Consider the following 15,699-nt stretch of genomic DNA (forward strand, 5'->3'; position numbering starts at 1 on the left):
ATTTGGTAAGCTACCCAGAGAAGGAAACCTTACATTCCTCTTTTAATGTCTAAAATATTTCTGCACTAACTATAAGGCAGCAAATATCATTTATATGTTGCCTGTTGATATTCTGTTATCAAAAATCTCCTTAAAGGGGTATATGACATTGTGATATAAAGAGTATTTTATATGCCATAATCTACTGAAATGTTTTAGCTTTATATGGGCTTAATTATTACTATGATTAAAGTTTAGGAGTAGAACTATTTTTAAGGCTTTGTTCAAAATGGCACAATGCAAGTGACTAAAGGATGTTCAGTAAATAACATTCAGACTCTACAAGTATTAATCACAAAACTCAAAAGGAATAAAAAACAGTATTTTATAAACACTTTTTACAATAAATTAAGGACATATTTTCAACTGTTAAATACAAAGAAAATACAATCAACAGAAAAGGCAACTTTGTCAAAACGTTGTTGTGAAAGGATTTTGAGTTTGTACAATTTTTTAACACAATTCAACTTTGTTTTTAAAAAAATATCCTTTTCAAATATCAGCACAAGGTAAATTACCTAATATGGCCAAACACCATTTTCATTGCTTAGAACCCCATTATCTTTAATAACAATAATTGGATCAAATTGCTCTTAAATCCAAGAATATTTTTAATCTTCAGCGCCTTGAACTGGAGCTGTTATGACACTGATAACCTTTGAAAGTTTTCTTGTGCATCCAGAAATTTAGAATTTAGTTCAAACAATTTACCAATAATAGTCAGTGTTGTTTGTTTTAAAATGATAATGGAACTGTTGTTTAAAGGACATTAATCTACTCGTGGTCTTCTGCTTTGGCTTTTTTTTTCTGACGATGATTAACAGCAACCCAAAAAGTTATCTTATCCATAACTTCTTCCAGAAGTCTAGATGGCAACCACGGTATTTGTTTCTCCAAGAGGACAGCATTTTTACCAATACAATCAAGACTCGATCTAAAAGAAACAGTACGAAGGTTATCAAGTTTTGCTTTTTATAAATTACATAGTAGTAAAGTAGTTAAAACATCTAACTACGGCAATATGTACTCCCACAGCAATGTTCCCAATCTTAATACCTCAGCTCTTTCATTAGACAACTATTACTGAAAATAATCTATTCTTTATTAGGATTTTACTGAAACATCATACTATCTGTGATTTGCTTGCATCACAGATTATGGATTTCTCTTAAATAGCTGCCATATAAGAATGACACAAGAGAGTTTATATTAAAAATGCAAAATGTATCAAAATTTCTATAAGAAAAGTGAAACATCTTCAAAGAAAAACCAGAAAGTCCAGATGCCTCTTGAAAAAGCATCTGTGGGTGTTACATATTTAGGTTTCCACATGCCACAGGACCTTTAAATGGCTCTGCACACTGGAGTTGTTATATCAGGATAATTATCCCTGTAATAGTTGTTATTAATATTTGCTGAAGAATACTATTCTGGAGGCGTTACAATATTATTAGCTATCGGTTTTTTTCAACTCACCTGAGTAGCGAATATGGTTGCGTTTGAAAAATCAATAAATCACTGCAATGTCCCTAAGAAAGAGAAAAACAATGATTTCAAATATATGCAGTTCTCTTTCCTACAAAAGTATAGAAAGCAATATACACAATAAAAAAGTATCAAAGCTGCTTTAAACCAAAAAAATGCAGCAAATCAAGACAAGCATGGTGGTGTGGCTTCTGGAATTCTTTTGAAATTCTTAGTAGTAGACATGTAGCCTGTGTCATGTGACCAAGTAAAAGAAGGATTAAAAGTGGAGCAGCCTGACACATTTCAAACTGTTGCAAAACTGATTCTCCCTTAGAAATGTGCTGGGGAATGTTTTTCTGATTGTTTTTCCCCCACCACAGCATCCAGCTGGAATTAATCGTTTTTTGTTGTTGTTGTTACTGGCTCCTGCCACATCAATTCAGTTCCTGTTTTGTTCACTTTTTGTAGAGTTATTCTACTGATGGAAACAAATATATGCTGAGTCCCAAATCCTAGGGTTTCCCCCCAGAGAATTCAATTGTTTTTTCACCTTCATCCAGCCCAAAATATATTGTTCCCATTGCTCCAGTGTTAAAAAGTAACAAGTATCAAGTTTTACTCCAAATCTTTAAAGCTAGGGAGGGGATGTTAAAACAAAGTGGATTCTTGCTCTGGCTTATTCAGGGCAGAAAAAGTGATTGAGTGCTAGATCATCCCTTAAGGCATTGATGGAAGCCAGACTATACAAAAATAAAGGTGGGATATTAACACCTAAAGCAAACTATTTTCTGGGTTTTCCAATGCCACTATCATTAGGAAGAAACAAAACTGATTCCAAATTATCTTCTCTCCTTATTCTGCCATAAAAATGCAGAATGTGCGTTTTCTTTAAAATGTGTAAAAACAATTAGGTATTTTAAGGTACTTACCCTATCCAGGAAATGCAAATCATCTTTACTTCCTCCAAAGACTAATACTTCACCTTCTTTGCCAGCACAGGCTGTATGCCATAACCTAGAATGTATTATACTTAGAATGAATGCTCAAATAAATGATTTTTGAGAAGCATTTACTTACATGTTCTGAGGTGCATATTATATCGACATTACAGGACCTTTTAATTAATCTCCAACATATAATACCTATATTGTCTTGGAGTGATTATTCAATTCTTTAGAATATTTTGAATGTTAGTATTGAACGAAGAAATTTCAATCTTACTGATGTTTTCCTGTTTACTATTAGCGGATTTAATTTCTTAGCAAGAACAGGAAGAATTTTTAAAAATAGTAATGCATTTGATCCAATCTTAAAAATTGTTTGCACTGATGAGACAGGTTTAAATATCAAAACAGCTTGTTCTGTCTCTATAAAATAGATTACATAATACTTTATCTAAGTACAATTTAAACTTGTCTTATACTAATCATGAAAATATGTAAAAAATCTTTTGATATTCATAAGCCATAATATCCTGAAATATGTTGGCATGAATACCAAAGTATTCAAGATGGCATCACTTAGAAACTCAACTATCTGAAAGATTTTATTTTTCCAGTCATTGCATTAATTTAAGGCAACTCTAGTCATTTTTCATTAGAATTTGTATTTCTTTTTACAAGGCATGAAAGCTGCGAAAATGCTGCTGGATTAGGATCATCTCCTTTCTTTAGTATAATCTTCTTTAACATTAATTGTCTGCCTGCATTAACTGGAAAAATAAATCATATGGACCAACATTGTTTTCTTTCACTATATAGGCTGGCAGTGGGTTGAGTAGAAAGGAAATAGGTGTGTTAATAACACATTGGAAGTGTGATGCTTCTTTCTTTTTTAAAAATCAAGGAAACAGGCAAGAACAGAGATGAGATCTATTTTACTAAAAAGACATGCAGTTTCCTACGAGTATTACCTGAGCTGTAATAGTTCCATCTTTTTGCTTCACTATGAACCATGAACATGATTGGGAACCAAAGTAAATAGGGCATTCTTTCTCCCATTCTTCCTTTGCATCCTACAAAAGTTGGGTGTTATTTTGCACACACTAGTGCAAAGTAAACAAACTGATGTGTGACATTGCTTTTGGGTCCCCCGACATGTGCCCCCCATTGTTTGGATATGTTAAACTGCCAGAATTATAGGAGTTTGGTGGCATACAAATTTGCATTATAAATAAATAGACACAGATATAGACTGTTGAGAATGCCACTCATTTGTATAGGATCACTGCAATAACTGTGTTAGGACAGCTTCACTGTGTGTGAAGTCATTTTCTGGAAATTAAATTAACAGATGAAACTCACTGGGTAATAGGATTGTGAGATTAGTTCCCTTTTATTTATATAGAAAGTACCGTATGTGCAAGATTACTGTAAAACACCTTACTTCATTTATTTCAGCAATTATATACCATTCTCCTTACACTAAACTGTATCCCACCTGTTCTCTTCCTCATACCTGTTGATAGCTCTGCCTCTGTCTTATCTGCATTAGGAAAACTCTGGCCTGGACTCGATCATCGCAGAACACTGGAATGCCTTTCCTGCCTTCACTCTGGGCCTTGACTCCTAGCTTGAAACCTGAGGCTTTTTCTATTGACTGACAGAGTTTATGTCCTCTCACAGCTGCTCTAACTTAGCACCTAGATATTCTAATAAAGCATGTTATTTGCATTATTAATCAACTAAATTAACATCATCTGTTTAAACAAAACCTTGTCAAAAACTACAGTATCTGTTGTAATTCATATATACCACATTATAACTGAATTGTACACATAGCTAACAGGGCTGGCATCTAAACCAGAAAATGGAGATTCGTAGTACATAATAAGGTACATAAGGTAAAGAATTACTCCTCAAAAGTCAGATGTTGTAAATCTGATCTTCAGCATTCTTATTTGAATAGCAGGATAAGGGAGCAATATTTATCAGCTTGTTTGTTGTAATGTCAATGGATAGGTATAGATTAATACTATAAAGTTTTTGTATACTGGTTTCCCTTTCCCCAATAAAAATAATATTTTGGTGAATTGTACTGTTACATTCAATTATCTCTCTTCATAATCTTCATATTATCAGAGCAAAAAATACAAATGTCAATATAATGAATATAATTATCTAAAATCTACAAAATATAAAAGCATTGTAAAATAACAGAATTCAAACTATATCTAACAATCTTATTATAAAATGAAAAATTTTCAGAGGTCAAAAGGACAAGGTCTCTTATTTATTTGCTGTCTTCTCTGCCAGCTTCCAGTACCAACAACCAAGGCCAATGAAGAAGCTGCCAGGAAGTCACAAGTCTGGATCACTTGAAGCCCTCACTTAGTGACCTGCATTGTTCTTGCTTAATGTCAACAAATGGAACTGCCAGAAGTGGTGCTAAGCAGTGCAAACTTTTTGACATAGGACCACATTGCTTAAAAATAGATTATTCAGTCCCAATTACCACTACTACCTTAGGACTACCTGTAGTTATTTTTACTCTTATGAGTGACTAGTGACTATGGACATACAGCTATAACATGGGTGTATGATCTTACTTCTGTACTTATGTGTTTCCTTCTCATACACATATTTTTGAAAAGATAAGGGGGCTTTCCTAACTTCAGGTACTATGAAGCAATATTTGTAGAAATTCTTGTGCCCCTTTCCTCAAATAAATGCACTAGGAAGGAAGCCTGAAAACTAAATAAGTATCCTTATAATTTATGGGTTTTTTCCTGATAATGGCAGACTTTTGCCCACTAGGATAGAGAAGTGCGCGTAAAGGACCATTAGTTCCTGACCTCTACAGGTTGAGTAAAGCAGCTTTTTCCTGCTTTCAGAGAAGCATCAATCCAGTTTAAAAAACTTAACACAATTTTATGGACGCCTGCACTGGCTTCAACGGACCCCAGCTTGAAGCTATGTTAGGGTCACATTATTATGCATGGGGAAAAGAGCATGGGACATGTTTGAGTGAAGATACTGCAGGTGAAACTATGATATGAGACTTTTTTACACTATCAAAACTAAAATTATTTTTAACAACTTTACTGACAACTATAGGAAGTATTTAAGCAGTGAAATCTGGTAAAATGATAAAATTAGAATATGTACTATGTAATTTAAGTCATGTTTTTAAGTTAATGAGTTGAATCATGTGAATTATAAATAAATTTCAATTGTTACACAGCTTTCCTGTTTTTTATTCCCATTACAATATCATGCAAAATGACTTCTGAGGGCTATAGGACTCTTTGGAACAGTAATAGATATGACAAGCATCCTGTGACTGGGAAAATGAGAACCTGGAGAAACTGTGAGCCATGACTATATGAATAGATGTTCCTTTCTACTTTTATAATGCAAAATTAAATCAATAAAGGAGAATATTTGTAGATCAGAATTGAAATGAGGTGTCCTTGGTGCTCTCTGAGCTTGATTGCTTTCTTGCAGATGTTTCATTACCCAAACTAGGTAACATCATCAGTGCGCTGATGATGTTACCTAGTTTGGGTAATAAAACGTCTACAAGAAAATAACCAAGCTCAGAGAGCACCAAGGATACCTCAACATTAGATCAAAATCTATATTTGAATTCTCAAAATTACAAAGTCATATGTTCTTCAATTTCAGGAGATGACTAGCATATTATACCTAGGTCTAGTCTGTGGTAAATATGTAAGTTGTTGCCATTCATTTGTTGCAACATCATAAATCCAACCATCACCTGAAAATAAGAGATAAAAAGATTAGTGCTATTGCTTTTATTTAAAAAGGACAAGAAATCATGTAACAAATTGTTTCGTGTTGTAGGTGAATGATTTTCAGCATGACTTAAAAGAGAAGCAGGTCGTAGTTTAGTAGGTTTCTACATTGTTCTTTGACTACAGTACCTTTCTTCCTTTTTCCATCACCTAGCTCACCTCAGTTTTTACAAGTAGCTGGGAAGGGTAGCATCACTTATAGTCCTAAAAAAAGCAATCTACTCTCTTTTAAGTGAGCTGAATCTTCATTTCAGAACATGGCAAATGTTTCATGAACATTTGACTTTTCTGCATGGACTATAAGTCGTTCTGTTTAGATTAATTAAGCAGCTCGGTTTATTACCAGTTTGTCCTTTTGTTTGCTGAAAACCAGTTTGAGGAGAACATTAATGGTACTGTTCAAAGTCACGCTGCTAATGGACACTAATTATGATCCAGGCACTTATGTGTCTGCCTCACCCTTACTGTGTAGCATTGCAGGGAGCCGCAGTTGTATCATCACCATTTGCAACCTTACCTGGCAGCTTCCCATAAGCCAACTCAATGGAGAAGTTATCAGGGAAGACCGCAAGCCATGTTCAGGTTCTGTGGGCCCTTCCAGACCTCCTCCTGGCTTCCCATGACTTACATACAGCTTGGGCCAACCCTCTTCTGGCCTCCCATATAGCCTGTACCAGCCCTTTCCTGCCTCCCTACAACTCATTCTCCCTACCTGGGATTCTACTTCTTCCCACTTAAGGACCTGTACGTCTTCGGACTACAACAATAATTGTGACTGCAATTACAAAGCAATGCAGACTTTGCACTTTGTAAGTGCATCCCTTAGTGGTGGCAATCCCAGTCCCAATTGCCACTGTAACTCAAATACCAGCCACAATCTCAACATTTCAGGACAAATGCTACTTACTTAAGGGTACATTGTCTGAACTCAGCCCACCAAATAGGAAAAGTTTCCCATCTGCCACAGGAGTCAACGTGTGCCATGATCTGTCTCTTGGTTTTTCTCCATTTGTAGCAATTCTAAGTAGAAGAGCAACCAAAAGCACAACTGCTTATATAATTCAAACAAACAAATCCCAAATAATTATTGAATAGTACACCATGGGTATGTGTGTGTGAGGAGGTATTGCCCAAGGCATCTTATATCATATAAATTATTTATTTCATTAACTGCTGAAACTGAGTTTTACAGATTCAAAACAACTAGGATTTAAGCACTCCTCTGAGCCTTCTTCAGTTGACAACTCAACTAAATCAGGAAGCAAGGGACCATGTTATAATGACCAGTTTCTAATCTGCAATTTACAAGTAACACACACACACAGGTTTCTCTTCATTTATTTATATATTTATTTAGAAAATTTATTTGCCACCCACCTTGTATCCAACTAAATCTATATATGATGGTTAACATTAATTGTCAGCCTAACAATATAATGTATAACTAAAAATAAACCATTTCTCTAAAAATTCTTAGAAGCTTCATCTAAGAAATCCTTGCAGTTTAATAAAATCATGTTTTGTTGACCTATATATTTTCTTCACTTTTAAATTTTACAATTCAAAATTTTAAAAACCTTTATTTTAAATTAAAGCAGTCTACAACAGCAAAAGGATAGATCATAGCAAAACCAGTCCTTGATATTGTGAGGGAGGAACCTTAAATATAAGTGTTTTTGCATTTATATTTAAATTGGTCTTTTCTCCTCTGAAAATTTCATCCACATAATATGCAGAAATCCATCTATAAATTTGAAATAGTAGCAATTATCAAAAAGCAAACCTCATGAAAATGTTCAAAACTAAATTGCATTTAACTAGAGTATTTACATACAACAGAAAAAAATGACATCAAAGAAAAAAACTTACTTTCCTGACCAAACCCAGGTGTCTAAATTCAGAGAATGTAAATCATTCATCCTTGTTTGCTATTTAAAAAATACAACATCCATTTTATTTTAAAATAAAATATAGTATCAATTTCAGTTTACAAATTCCTCATTTAAGAAAATTTACTATCAATTGAGATTATGTATATAGAACATGAAGAAAAGAAATAGTATTGTTATGTAACTACCCTCATGCTATTTCCATTCTGTTATGTTCATTTGAATTATGTGATTTGATTTTCAACCAAATCAAATTAAACTATTCTGCACAAAGTATCAAGTGACTATTCACACCAACTCAACTAATCATGACTAGACTAGATGTATGTGTGGTCAAATTCCATTTACAGTATTTTTCAGAACACATAGGTAAAGTATTTTATAATTTCTGGTTTTGGACTGAAAGGTTTCATCTTTCTCTGTTGAAGCCTTACTCCTTCCTTTTCTGGTGCATGATTACTTGCTGCCATTATCCTGAATGAGCAGCAGGAACACTTTTAACCCACTTAGCAGCTGCTGGACACTTCTACATGTAAAAATACTAGGCTAAATGGACAACGTTCTCATTTAATATAGTGAAAATTCTACTTTCCTATTCTTCATGAAGCCCTTTTAAGTCTTTGATGACTAAATTTTGGAATCAAGCTATAGCCAGAGGAAAAGTGAGATCCTTCTCATAAAAAAATAAGTGGGCACTAAGTACAAACCAAAACCCGTCCTCCAAAAACATAGCCTGTATTTCCTATGACTGCACATGAGTGAGCTGCTCGAGGCTGAGGTGCAATTCCACGCTGCAAGCAAGAGAAATAAAAGTAATCAGAATATGCCTACAACAAATATGTTGTGTCACCAATGCACCTGGCTATATCTATACCCAGAGATACAACGCTTACTTTAATTTTTGGCTGATACCAAGTTTGAGTACTTGTATCAAAAACATGAACATCATTGTGCCATCCCCAGAATATTTGACCTTCCTAAAAAAAAAGTAAAAGACATTAGAAGTTGTAGTAATAATAATTTTAAAAAACACAATAAAAGCACTAATAATAAATCAGCTTCTATTTTTTGCTTGGAATTAAATCTTTTCTTACCCAAAATGCATCATGAACATCAAAACAGTCACTTAGCTCATTTTGTTTCCTACAGCCATAACCACCAAAGTAGATTAACCTGAAATAATTGGAATTAAAATTATTAATTAATTTCTCTGCAATAATCCTAAGAATAGTATAGGTCTGCCCTTTCATTTCCACAAGACTTCTCAAATGTCACCTGTAGTAATCTGTTTATTTGCTTTATATGTATTTCTAACTCTACATAAATAAGAAAGACATCCAAAGTATATTACTCTTCTGTCAGCAATGCCCTGTCAATATCAAGACAAAACCTATTCAATATTCAAAACATTTTATCTTTTAAAAAATCCTAAATATTAGTCTATTGTTATTTATTTATAATGTAAGTGTTATTTGTAATAGTATATCACTCTGATAAATGTTATCAAACCATTAAATTACCAGATATTTTTTCATTAGCCATCACTTTCCTCCCCATTTATGAAATCATTTATGGAATTACCTGTCTTTATACACCCAGCAAGCAAGCTTGTCACGTGGGGTAGGAGGCTGACCTTTAAAGTCTGTGATTTGCTTCCATATATAAATTCCATTTTTTGTTCGCAAATTAACATGATAGAGCTTTAAAGGAAATTAAAATATTTTAAATATACAATATTATTCTATAAACATAAGTGCTAATGGAAAAAAGATAGTGAATAGAAGAATCAATATTCCATTACTATTTTAAGGAAATGGATTAAATTCTCTTATTTCCAATATTTAAATAAGCTTTTGTGCTAACAATATTCAGACATTTTCTAATTGTGAAATTATGATCTGTTTTTGAAATGATATTCCCTTTCAGGCCAAATTCTAGTAACGAAAATGCTTAGTAGTTTCACTAAAGTGAAACTAGCTGCAAATTTAATCTCCATGGTTTTTTAGAAAAAACTGATATTGGAAACTAAATCTTCCTCACTGCATGGACCTACAGAAACTGGTCTTTCAAGTAATGTTAGTGAAACCAAGATATCCCAAACTAATAAATTCTAATTTGAAGTATGAAGACCTGATAGCCTTAAAGGGCCTTAGAAATGTTTTATGATGCTTCTAAATATTTTTTCTTCCGTTCAGTCATGTCCGATCCTCTTAGATCAGGGGTGTCAAACTGGCGGCCTCAGGGCCGGATGCTTCATGTGCAGGCCATGTCCACACCAGCTTCGCAAAGGGAAAAAACATTGTGAAGCATCCTATGAAGGCAATGTGATGCTGCGAATTTGATACCCATCTTAGATTGTCTGGACAAGTCTCTAAGGTTTTTCAGAAGTGGTTTGCCATTGCCTGCTTCCTAGGGCTGAAAGAGTGACCAGCCCAAGTTCACCCAGCTGATGTTGTGTCTGATGCCTTAACTACTACACCACTCTGGCTCTCTCCTAAACATATTTGTCAATAAAGTTCCACTGCTATCTGTTGATCATCATTCACCTGGAAGTGATATCAAGATGTAATTAATATTGGTAGTACTTACATATAGCATACAAGAATTAACAATGCTAAATATATTCATTCTGTGAGATATGTGATTTTTATTTCCAATACAGCATTTATGTCATATACAAAAAAGATTCTACTGTCCAGTGAAAAATAAACTATGCCATATGAAATATTCAAGCACCTAGATATCTCAAAATTATTATTTGAATGCTGATTAGTCTCATAAGCTCTATCTGTGAAAAATCCCAAATTCAGATCTTATTCTTTGCATTTCTTGATCATTATAAATTCTTACCACTATATATTTTTAAGTTTCAATATAGCTGAAACAATGAATCATAAAAACATAAATGTGAAATACAAAAAGGTTAATACATAAAAATGTGGAATAATTATAAATATATAAAAAGATACAGTTCAGTTTTAAATAAATTGAACCATATTTTTCACCATTTAAGAAATTTCTTATTTTGTTGGGAAAGTTTTTAACAATGAAAGGAATCCAGTACCCGATTGCTGTATCCTTTCTCATCAAATCCTCCAAAGATATAGAGCTTCCCATTAATACAAGCTCCACAGCTTCCAGACATAGATGGAGGTAACTCTCCTTTCATTAGATGCATTGACCTGCAATTCAGGCAATACAGAATATACTTTAACTTTGCTCAGAGTATGAGAAACAGATAAAAGAAATAATACTTTAAGTACTTTGAAATAACACTTAATAATTTTGCCGAAAAATGTTATCTACCTCAATCTATGTCATTTTCTTTCAGTCAGTATACATTAGTATTCCCCAACTTGATGCCCACCAGGTATGATCATTACATGTCATTATTTTCAGGCAACATAAGGTATAAGTAAGTTGGGGGGGAATTATATCATCACAATCAGGTAAATACACTAGAAACAATAGCAACATTCTTACTGGTTAACCCAATACTTTCTGACTCATTCCTAAATGAGAACAGAACCTTCTAGTTACAATAGCCTCTGGGAAGAAAAAGAATAATCACTGATATCCATTTCCAAATGCATTAAAATCACATAAAAATTAACAGGGCTGTTTTATACAATGTAGGAAATCTAGGATTGGTTTGTCCAGTTAATTAAGTTACCTGAATTTTCACAAAATACTGAACCATAAATTATACTTGCTGTGACCTAGAACTAGCCAGTCATATTTCAATGTATTCTGGTATGGAAATCTACCCTTAAAACTACATTTCTTTTTCAATGCTAAATTAATTAAAAGAACAAGGAAAGAAAAGCTTATTTTGCTAAAATAATAATTTCAACAAATAAAGTTTCTCATATAAAGTATCTTCTGATAAATTAGCAGTACAGTAAAATAATGTAACTTACCATAATCCACTGTCAATTTCATAGATCCAAAGTTCATCATTTGGTAAATAAACTTCATTTTCTTCAATAGACTATGCAGAAAAAAACAGTAGTTCTGACATAATTCTTATTTTCAAAAAGCCACATGAATTTCTGAATACTTTTCACTTCAAATTCTAGCTCTATAATAGATAACTTGGCCTGCTGGAGCATTGTTTTAGTAATCATAAAACACACACATTATTTTCTTTTCACTTACTATCATACATGTATAACTCAGTATACCATTCATTAGCCTTTTGTTGGAAAAGAAATTTCAAGTAGCAAAGTGAAAGCATAAGTGACACTGCAGATCTTATCACATTTTAAAGGTACTTTATATATACCATAATTTATGCTGGCAAGATTTAAATATATGTTGACAGAAAAGTAGTATATAAAGAATTTGTTGAAAATTATCATAATCTCAGTGCAAATATTGCCAATATCCCAGCAGAATTAAGACATTTATCCCATAAATATAAAAAGCTTTGCATTTATGACACGGGTTATCATTGGTGGTCCTGTATATTTTGCCATTTCCAGAATACCACAATCCAATAGTGATGGTAATAGATGTCGTTATTCCAAATTAACTCTAATGAAATAATGCTCATGAAATCAGCAAAGGAAATCCTTTACTTTAAATGAATTATAATAATAATAAAGACAATATATTTAGGGGAATAAATAGAGATTGTATTTTCTTTTTCTTGAAGGGCAGGAAAAGTCTGGTGGCTTGATAGTTTGGTCATGAGTAACTTGTACAAATGGGGAAAAACACAACCTAGCCATATTGATCATCTTCCTTATCTATAAGCCAGTCACATCTGGCTGCTAACACTTAAATAACAAATGATAGACCTCAGATCTCCTCCCATCATGCTATATTCTCAATATATGAAGACTAAAAATAACTGAAATTAACTGGACAAGTTTATATTGTCTGCTATCCTAAAACAGGAGACCAAGTCAAGCGACTGACAGTCACAAAGAAAAATAATGTCATCAATGATCATAGTATTCATCTACTAATGGGATTGAGATAATTTGAAAGTCTCATTTGCTTGGAGATGCACAAATTGTTATTGTCTTGACCAGCCAGCCATTTGGCATAGAAACCAATCAAGTCAAAGGAAGCACACAGTACTCACTTGCTTCACTCTTGATACTGATTACATCAGAATGGCTGGGTTCCAATCTAACACTAAACCAAACCAAGCCAAACCATGACTTTAAACCCACGAGATTATAAACATGGTTAGCCCAAACACAAACTTTTAAGGTTTCAGTATACAAGTAGTCCTCGATTTACAACCATTCCTTTAGCAACTGTTCAGTTACAATGGCTCTGAAAAAAAGTGATAACTGGTCCTCAACCATTGCAGCACACCCTCTGGGGGGGGGGGGGGAGCAAAATTTGGGTTGCAGTATCCTGGGATGCATTCTTCCTATCTGGCCTTCCACAAGCAAAATCAATGATTTGCTTAATGACCCTGTGATTCACTTAACAATCTTAGCAAAAGATTGTAAAGTTGGGTGCAACTCGTTTTAACACTTTACTTAACAATGGAAATTCTGGTCCCAATTGTGGTCTGAACTCGAGGACTATCTGCAAGTGGGAACTCAAGACACCCACAAGAGACATTATTAATAGCTCCTAGGCTTGCAAAAGAAATAGTGCCACACTTTTAAGACAAAGGCGAGTTTATTATAGGAAACCATCTGACACAACATCAGGTTGTCAAGCTTCTAAGACGCCACGATAGATTCTGGCGCTCAAACACATTATTGTAATTCAGCCTCCTGGAGGCGGGAAGAGAGGCGGGCCACCTGCTGTCTCACGAGGCGCCACCGTCCAATCAGGTAAACAGCTGAGACAAATACCCAACCTCCCCCCTCCCCATCACGTCCAAAAGCGGCGCGTGCCCTTTTCTTTCCCGCCCATTTCGCTCTTGAAGGAGGAGCGACAGTGAACTTTCTCTTTAAAATAACACGGCGGAGGGGGAGAAGGCAAGATAAAGCAAATTCCTTCTCTCGCCCCTCCCCCCCGTGGTTTCTTCCATTGCGCGGTTTTAATACGAGGCTGCTTTTTTCTTTCTTTCCCACACGTATTTGTCCAACCATTCGGCTTCCCCGCCGACCCTAATTTCCTTACCACATATCCCCCCCACACATAAAGACAATTCCCATCGACCACGGCGCAATGCCCGCTCCGTTCCTCGGCCACGCCGAACTCTTCAGGAGGAGGATCCGCCGCCATCTTAGTGCGGGGTGGATTAGGAGGGAATGAAGCTAAGAAGCCCAGCCGCTGTCGCCGTGGCAGTCCCCTCAGCAACCGCGTCTGCAGCCGCCGCCCCCTCGCTTAGAACGCCGGACGAGCGCGGGTGCGTTGCTGACAACGCCCCCTGCCGTTGGCAGAGAAGCGCGCAGGGAGAGCGGAGGCCTCGGCTAGCTGACTGTGGAGGATTGGAGCAGAGGCACGTTTTCCAATCCTTCGAAGTGCGCAGCTATTCAAATTACGGACTTAGTTTTTTGGATTTGAACAATAGGATGGACAAGAACAAATACATTGTACATCTGCACGATGCATGAGTCCCTATAAGAAAGTAAATCGAAGATATTCCCAGACGAGCTGTGAGCACTGCAAATGCCTTTGCATTATGTTTTGGTTTGGATAATAAACGTCAGGTGGCTGGTGAATGAAAAATGTACATTTTCAATCACTCGTAAAACTTTCTGTGAACTAATTTTTCCCCTGGCAATCTTCACACCCTCATGGATTATTGTATGATTATGATGGGAGAATTTAAGCATTAGAAGAAATGTAATTGATCCCAAGTAGAACTCTCCCGTGGTACATATATTTCTCCTCATCCATACAGTACTTTTGAATTAAAAAATGTGCGTAATATAGTCCTGAACATCAGTACCTTGATACATAAACACCAAATAAAAACTGCATTACATATTTAATAAAATTTATACTGTAATCTGCAGCTCTTTTCTCTCTCTGCCTCTTCTTCCAAGAACATCATAGTTCAGCTCCCCCCCCCCTCCACCACCTGTTGGTGAAGCTTCAAAAACAGCTGACAGGTACTGGGTAAGTTGCAGGGAGAAATAGAAGAAACCCTGTATTCAAAAGTACTACCTCAGCACTACTACCTGTCAGCTCCTGTCAGGCTATTTTAAAAGGGGGTTCTTCTGAAAGAGGGACAAACGTATTTAATTAACAAAAAACAGATTAGGACGGAATTGCCGTGGGCGGGGGCAGACCTTTGTCTTCTGCATGCTTCTCCTTTATGTCACTTGTACATCAGATGAAACTCTTTCCTTCAAAGCTTCTTCAGCTCTGACATGACAGTGGGGAAGGAAGAAGCTTCTTGGATGAGAAGCGAAACGTCTTTAAAGAAAAAAAAAAGAAAAACCAAGAAGGTCCAGTTGCCTCCTGAAAAAAAGCACCTTTGGGAAAAGAAGGGGAAGATTCTGCATTGCCCCATAGTCCTAAAATCCAGCGCCTAGAGTTGGTGCCCTCCAGATACCATCACCAGCCAATAAACTGATTACAATTCACAGGTTTTTTTTTGGGGGGGGGGTGGCAATTCTCCGG

At 35.2% G+C, this 15,699-nt stretch overlaps 1 protein-coding gene across 7 annotated transcripts in view; it reads right to left on the bottom strand.

Annotated features, from left to right (window-relative positions):
* Nucleotides 1–347: 347 nt before the first annotated feature.
* KLHDC1 (kelch domain containing 1) overlaps nucleotides 348–15,699 on the bottom strand; it is a 36,751-nt gene continuing 21,399 nt past the window's right edge. For 3 of the 7 annotated variants that reach the window (XM_087728969.1, XM_087728974.1, XM_087728981.1), the window contains 12 exons: nucleotides 12,072–12,142; nucleotides 11,216–11,333; nucleotides 9,733–9,851; nucleotides 9,246–9,324; nucleotides 9,045–9,128; nucleotides 8,859–8,942; nucleotides 8,132–8,190; nucleotides 7,170–7,282; nucleotides 6,153–6,225; nucleotides 2,436–2,535; nucleotides 1,516–1,568; nucleotides 348–973 (listed from right to left, as the gene is read on the bottom strand). In XM_087728969.1, coding sequence (XP_087585095.1) covers nucleotides 814–973; nucleotides 1,516–1,568; nucleotides 2,436–2,535; nucleotides 6,153–6,225; nucleotides 7,170–7,282; nucleotides 8,132–8,190; nucleotides 8,859–8,942; nucleotides 9,045–9,128; nucleotides 9,246–9,324; nucleotides 9,733–9,851; nucleotides 11,216–11,329 — 1,038 coding nt within the window. In that variant the 5' untranslated portion in view covers nucleotides 11,330–11,333; nucleotides 12,072–12,142 and the 3' untranslated portion in view covers nucleotides 348–813. Of the gene's footprint in view, nucleotides 974–1,515; nucleotides 1,569–2,435; nucleotides 2,536–6,152; nucleotides 6,226–7,169; nucleotides 7,283–8,131; nucleotides 8,191–8,858; nucleotides 8,943–9,044; nucleotides 9,129–9,245; nucleotides 9,325–9,732; nucleotides 9,852–11,215; nucleotides 11,334–12,071; nucleotides 12,143–14,247; nucleotides 14,446–15,365; nucleotides 15,695–15,699 lie in introns of those variants that run through there. The other 4 variants (XM_087728963.1, XM_087728957.1, XM_014062688.2 and 1 more) reach the window with 4 other exon arrangements.

The sequence above is a fragment of the Thamnophis sirtalis genome, unplaced genomic scaffold, assembly GCF_051295495.1.
Source record: "Thamnophis sirtalis isolate CommonGarterSnake01/CBP01778 unplaced genomic scaffold, rThaSir2_p1.2 scaffold_1, whole genome shotgun sequence".
NCBI lineage: Eukaryota > Metazoa > Chordata > Lepidosauria > Squamata > Natricidae > Thamnophis > Thamnophis sirtalis.